General features: G+C 36.8%; 1 protein-coding gene across 1 annotated transcript; it reads right to left on the bottom strand.

Annotated features, from left to right (window-relative positions):
• Positions 1–3,694: 3,694 nt before the first annotated feature.
• Positions 3,695–5,751, bottom strand: LOC113008826 (class II histocompatibility antigen, B-L beta chain-like). Its single transcript, XM_026146653.1, has 5 exons — positions 5,692–5,751; positions 5,329–5,595; positions 4,726–5,019; positions 4,501–4,635; positions 3,695–4,162 (listed from the first exon to the last, which is right to left on the bottom strand). Exons 1-5 carry the CDS (start codon positions 5,741–5,743, stop codon positions 4,113–4,115), a joined length of 798 nt encoding a protein of 265 aa, XP_026002438.1. The 5' UTR covers positions 5,744–5,751; the 3' UTR covers positions 3,695–4,112.
• Between the last annotated feature and the right edge of the window lie 846 nt (positions 5,752–6,597).

Here is a 6,597-nt window from a genome sequence, read left to right as displayed (position 1 = left end):
AAGTTCTTTATCTTGGAGAGACCACTGTTGGAAGAACATTATTAGATTTTTCAAAACCCCTCATCAAACTAAATATAAAAATGGGACAGCAGAATGCTGGAGAAGATGTGGATCAGAAGAGGCACATCATTATCATATCTTTTGGGACTGCCCTAACTGAAAAAATTACTGGCTGGGAATCCATAAAACTTTGTGTGAGGTTTTTAAGATAAAATTTGACATCAATTTTGTAAATTTGTACTTGGGCTTGGTTGCTGGCTCGGTCCGGGGAGGGGACACAAAACTCTTACAAGCGCTATTAGCAGCCAGCAAAAAATCAATAACCAGAAAGTGGTTAAACCCAACTCCGCCAACACTTGAGGATAATGTGGTTTTCGAAATATTTAAAATGGAAAAATTGACATTCTTTTTAAAAATTCGGAAAGACAAATTCTGCAAAATATGGAATAAATGGATTAGCTTTGTGTCCCCCATCTGCCCTGAATTTAGGTAAGACCAGCCCTGAATTGGTGTATCTTGGTGTATCTCCCATGTATCGTACAATGTCAGGTTGACCCTCAACTTCATAATATGTACCTAATGTAGTTTTTGTAAATAAGTTAAACATGCTGCATTATGTAACACATTGTCAAGCCAATGAGTTAATTTTATTTTTTTGCTATCAGAATGTAAAACAAAAGGACTAAGAAAAAGGGTTTTGTTTTTTTTTGTTTTTTCCTTCTCTCTTTTTTTGACTAAATAATGTCAATGCACTTTATTGTAACAAGTCCCTTTTTTTTCTTCAATAAAAATATAATAAAAAAAAAAAAGGAAACTACAGTCCTCTCACCAAGGGAAACTCCAGACTCTAGTCCAGCTTCTCTCCAGGAGACAGAGCCCAAACTGTAAGTCCGACCATATCTAGTTAGTATCTATCTCTCAACCTCAAGCACTAGCTCAGGCTCCTTCCTCAACACAGGTTCCATGTCCCAACAGCCAGCCTCAACAGGCAGGGATAGGTCCACCGAAGACCCCGCTCTTGACCACCAATCAATACACAATAATCCAACTCCTACGGTGCCTCCTATGGGTAGTGGACCCGCATGAGGGCAGGCTCATGTAGCTTGTTAGGGCTGCACATGGCTTGGCTTCATGGACTAAGGCCCAACCACCAGGTGCTCTCTGCCACGCTCCCTCCCCAGGACGGCTCCAGGGTGGAGCCCGGGTAACCCTTTTCCGGGCTGGATACACCAGTCCATTGCTTTTTTAATCACTCTTAATAGTTGATAGAATTGGCCGAGTGAGCAAAGAGTATGATACACCAACAAAATTCTCAGTTGAAATACACTCTCTCCATGACATTCATGACAATGACAAAGGGTTCCTGTAGCTCATGTGGTAGAGCAGGTCTCTTACTAACTGGAAAGTTTGTGGTTCAATCCCAGTCTGTAATTTCCTTGTGCTTCTTCTAGTATACTTCATCTCTATTCTCTACCATCAGCCAAGCAAGCTGATTCATTCACCATACACACATGGATCACTCTCCAACAAAAACCAAAGCAGCTAAAATTGATCATCAACTTATTTGGCTACTTAACTGACCAGATCAATATCCCAGAAGTTTCATCGACTTGACAGTATAGTCTGATTAAAAAGTTTTCATTCAATTTCTTTGAACACTATATTCTTTTTACATGTGAAAAACACCACCTTCGAGGGCCCCACCGACTGTCTGCTCCTTGCATCTGACTGCCAGCAAAAAAATCTCTACATATGATATAGATATAATATCTCTAAACAAAGATGGATCTATCAACAATCACAAATAATAATAGCTTTATTTGTATAGCACTCTTCAAAACACAGAGTTACAGTTATTCACAGTTTAAATAAAAGCCATACATTAAAGATAATTACACATATTTCACCACGCAGTCAGACATTCATTCCAACATACATACATACTTGCAGAGATGCAAATGGCTGCATACTCAAAAAAAAAACCCAGAAAGCTAGAAAGATAATCTATAAACATGTGTTTTCAGCAGAATAAAATCATAAAAACAAAATAAATGAATAAAAATCACAGAATCACAGCAAACCTCGCCTCAAGTTTTAAAATCAGACAGAGGGACAGTCCAGAGACCCCAGCTAGAGTATCAGAGAGGCTGACTGCAGTGATATCATAAGCTCTGTCTTGAGTGTTGTTGTTGAAGCTCTCTATGCACTGTTCTTGAGCTATGAAGGCCACATGAAGTCTGAATGTCTGTAACTCTCAACTCTGCATGTGGTTTATAAAAAACTGTAGTTTCCTCATTCTGAAGAGGTGAATTCAGAATGTGTGTGCGTGTCAATCAGGTTGTGTAAAGTGACAGCACTAGGCCTTTGCCAAATGGTGTAAGGCTGAAATTAAGTGCCTTTATAAGGTACTTGGCCACAGAGTGATTGGCAGAAAGCGATAACATCAAAGAACAGGTGTGCTTAAATGAGCGCCTGTGGGTTTTCCCCTGGTTTATTTCTTAGTGCTGCTGAACATCTTCCAAACAGATCAGTTCCTGTTTTACACAATGCTACCTTTGTTTTTACTAAAACCTGTTTATCCTCTTACTGTTCACCACTTACGTGACACTATTCCCCTAAAAGTAAATACTGCCCACAGATTGAAGGCCATGGCAGAGGTTTGCACTCTGAGTGCTTCTTGCTTGTTCTGAAATTGCTGTCAGTCGTACTTTTACGTTTCCTTTAACTTAACCTGATTTTTATTTTCTTTGGGGATTTTTTGTTTTAATCATTGTTGTATTTATATAAAATTTTATTTCTTTATTCTTTTGATCTTCCTGCTGTAACACAATAATTTCTGTTGTGGGATCAATAAAGTATCTCTCTGTCTATCTCTAGAGTGATCCGTGGACGTTGTGGATTTATTATCAGGTCGGATTCAACTCTGTTTCCAACTGTTTACACCTCCATACGCTGAATGTTGCTTCTTTGCATTACCTTCTGGGTACTGCATCTTCTCATATATTAGCCTTCCTTGTTGGTATAGCGGTAAGTATCCCCACCGGTTGGACCTGTGCTAGATATTTGTTTGATGCCTCGATGGAGAGATTTTTTTTGAGTAGCATTCAAATATCTCAGTGAATACAGAATAAAGATTACCACAAAGTAAGAAAGCACAAGACAAGGCTAATCAAAAGGTATAGGCTGAAGCATATGCTTATTACGCCAACCCTTTCAACCCATGCGGCTCCTTTACACAGGGCTCGAAGCAAAGAAAAAAACAAAGCAAAGCAACAAAACAAAAAAACAAACAAAAGACAAAACAAAAAACGTTCCACCTTAGATAAGCAACTACATCAAAGCAAAACAACCAAGAGTTTCAGTATTATTATTATTATTATTATTGCTCTTTTCATTCTTGATTTATATATTTTTCTAATACTCTATTTTTAAACATGTTTTTAAACAAGGAAAATGAACTACACCTTTTTAAATCACTGTCATAACTATTCCACAAGTTAACTCCTCTAGAAACACATATTTGCTTTATGTTTGTCCTTATCTTGTTTGTGTGTTTTTTAAAGAAACCTGTTCCCATATTGACTTTCTCTGACTTTAAACAGCTTCTGAGTACTGTGGCAAAGCAAGTTATTTTGTGCTTTATACATTATCTGTGCCATTTTATATTCAACTAAATCATAAAATTTCAGGGTATTCAGATTAATAAACAAAATGTTAGTTGGTTCTATATAGTTGGAGATAATCATTCTCTTACTTAATTGCTAGGAAGGTACCATGTGGGTGTGCATACTGTGGGTAGCTTTTGAACCATCCTATTATTCCAGGGTTTTTCTACTTTTCCACTTTCACCACTGGTTAACTCACAGGGTTTACTGCTTAATGAGGGTTAATGGCAGTAGATACAGTGTAATCATTTTTCTATAAAATTATATTACTATACTGTATAAGAGTATTAACTACATTACAAATGTATCCTCTGTCCCGTAGGTAAAAAATGCAAAGCCCCGGTCACTCCAGTCACTCACAACAGACATCGTTATTCAAAGAGCTGTGATATTTGGGGCACCTTGGATGGAGCGTGCCTGTATTTTTGAGCCTGTTTGCTCAGGCTGTTAAGTTGCTCCAGCTTCAGGAAGGGATTCCACAGGAATGAACACTTGTCCTGTTAAAAAGAAGAGCATATTTATCATTTTAACAACTCTATTGGTCAGATTTACTAAGTTAGCAAAACTTAATATTGTTGCAACCACAGAAAAGGCCCAATTTATGAACACAGCAAGAGCAGCATAGAAAAAAATGATGATGATGATGAGGCAACAGATCTACTTAATAATGATATGCACTGTAGTAAGAATAGGAACAGGATTTTTTAAGGATTTTCTTGAAAACAGAAGGTTAAAGAGACAAAGTCATGAAAGTTACTGAGTGCTGGGCACACCGAGGCTTTCAGTCTTAGATCAGAATATGTTATGTTATGTACACTTCTAACAAACTCCTTACTTTGACACACAGTGATGTATGCAGCAGACTTCTTATTATAGTAGATGATTCCAGATATTGCAATAACAAATCCCGTCACGAGTCCGCACAGTCCAACAGCTATCTGAGTTCGTTGTTCCACTGGGAGGGAGGGGTCTGAAACAGTGAGATAAAAGTGAAACTCGTAATTATGCAGCTTCAGTTTTATCTCTCTACCTTTAATTGGCATCACAGCAGCAAACTTACCCCAGACCACAAACATCGGCTCGGAGAGACCAAGGTGTTCGACCATACAGGCAATTTTTTCTGCTGAAGTTGGGATGTACTCCAGGTAGGAATGAGTCTGGTAGTACCAGTCACCATCAGGCATCACGTCAGAGTAACTGACATCTGTGGTCACCTCCTGGCCGTTCCTCATCCACATCATTCTGATTTGTTTTGGATAAAAGTTGTAGGCACTGCACACAAGCGTAGATGCGTGCTCGCCATTAGGCCTTTTCACTGATTTTAGTCTGACAGTGGGTATAGTTGTCAGATTATCTAAAAAAACACAAGTTCAATGCTTATGATTAAGAAAAATACATTAATACACCTCCTCTGTGAACAGATGTATTCCTTAAATATATGTAATGTATCGTAGAATCGTTGTCAATTATGGCATACTTGGAAATCAACTGTAATGTCATGCAACTGAGCAAAACAAATGAAGTACTATTTTTATTTACAGTAAAATAAATATAATAATCTTATGTCATCAAAAATTATCAGAAAAATATTTGATGTAAAAATTTCACGGCATCAAAACTCCATTCAACATTTTAAAACATTATTAAGAAACAAATCTCTTACATATGGATTGGATGAGGTCTGATGTGTCCGTACACAACAGTTTCCTTTCAATCTTTCTTGTTAGTGCATCAAAAGGATCACTGTTCCACCATTTTGCTGTTTCAATTGAATACGCTGTGAATCCCGTCCAGTTGCCTCTTGTGCTGTTGTACTCCATCATCAAGTTCTTATTAAAAATACTAGTTAATATGTACTCGGTTTTTTCAAAGTGTGGCCCTTTGAATGTACAGCATGCTCTCACTTGGTAAAAGTCTTCATCTGTGAGAACTGAAACAAAAAGAAAGAAATGTACTGACGTTAAACATAATAATTCAAATTTAATATTTCACTGATTTGTTCAAACAGAAGACCTTTGCAGCTCACCTGGACTGAAAAGAGAGGCAGCCACAAACAGGATAAGCTTACGAGTGTACATGTTGCATGTGTGTTGTACGACGATTCAGGAAGATGACTTAATCTGCAGCATTTATATGTTCACCAAAACGAGGAAGCGAAAGCAGATAGGCTGATATAACAGTAAAACACTCAGTGGAAACTCCCTCTATCCATTACATTTATGACAATAACTGATAATGATTATGACTTTGCTCCTTTGTTTAGCTAGCTCTTGTTTGTGCACTAATACTAGATGAAGTGACTTCTGTGGACAATCAAACTGTTGTTTGACAATCAGAAACAGTAGAGAGATGTGGGAGCATTTTATGTTGAGACTGTAAAGAAGAATGTTTTGAACTGTAGATTAAATGTGCATTAAATTATAAAGATTTGACATGTTGGTTAATTAAGTTCTGTTAGATTTTGTAAATGGATGATAAGCAGATGAAAAATTCATATAAAGAACCCGACTCTAGCAGCAAATGAATGTTTAGAGCTTAAAATAGATTACAGAATTCAGCCTACAGATATGCTTTCACTTTTATAACAGCTCTTGTGAAAAACATTACTGAAATTTTCTTGTCGGTAAAGTGAACTGTATAACAAAACCTCATATTCTGTCGCAAAAATAAGGCACCTAAATAATCTCTGCAACGATACAAACTTCTTAAAAACTATTTTCCAGAATGTTTTCACTTGTATTGGTTTATTTATATATTTTTTAAACTTAGTTTTCACATCTGTGTAAATAATAGTGTAGTAATTAATAATACTTATGAAGTGTGATGACTTACAATCAGGTAGACGTCTCAGCAACAATGTGTTTAATTCGTTTATGGATACATTCTTTTTTCTAGTCTGGTTTTTATTTTATTTCAGTTGAAAAAAAAGAAC

Source organism: Astatotilapia calliptera, chromosome 17, assembly GCF_900246225.1.
Source record: "Astatotilapia calliptera chromosome 17, fAstCal1.2, whole genome shotgun sequence".
Lineage (NCBI taxonomy): Eukaryota > Metazoa > Chordata > Actinopteri > Cichliformes > Cichlidae > Astatotilapia > Astatotilapia calliptera.
Note: the sequence above shows the minus strand (reverse complement) of the source record. Positions and strands in the feature narration are given on the sequence as shown.

What these genes read in the sequence shown, in the direction of transcription:
- LOC113008826 (XM_026146653.1), bottom strand. Translation starts at nt 5,743, where the DNA reads ATGTACACTCGTAAGCTTATCCTGTTTGTGGCTGCCTCTCTTTTCAGT. An exon ending in TGCCTCTCTTTTCAGTCCAG is followed by an intron (nt 5,596 to 5,691) that starts GTGAGCTGCAAA and finishes TTTTTGTTTCAG; the next exon opens with TTCTCACAGATGAAGACTTT. An exon ending in AGACCTCATCCAATCCATAT is followed by an intron (nt 5,020 to 5,328) that starts GTAAGAGATTTG and finishes GTGTTTTTTTAG; the next exon opens with ATAATCTGACAACTATACCC.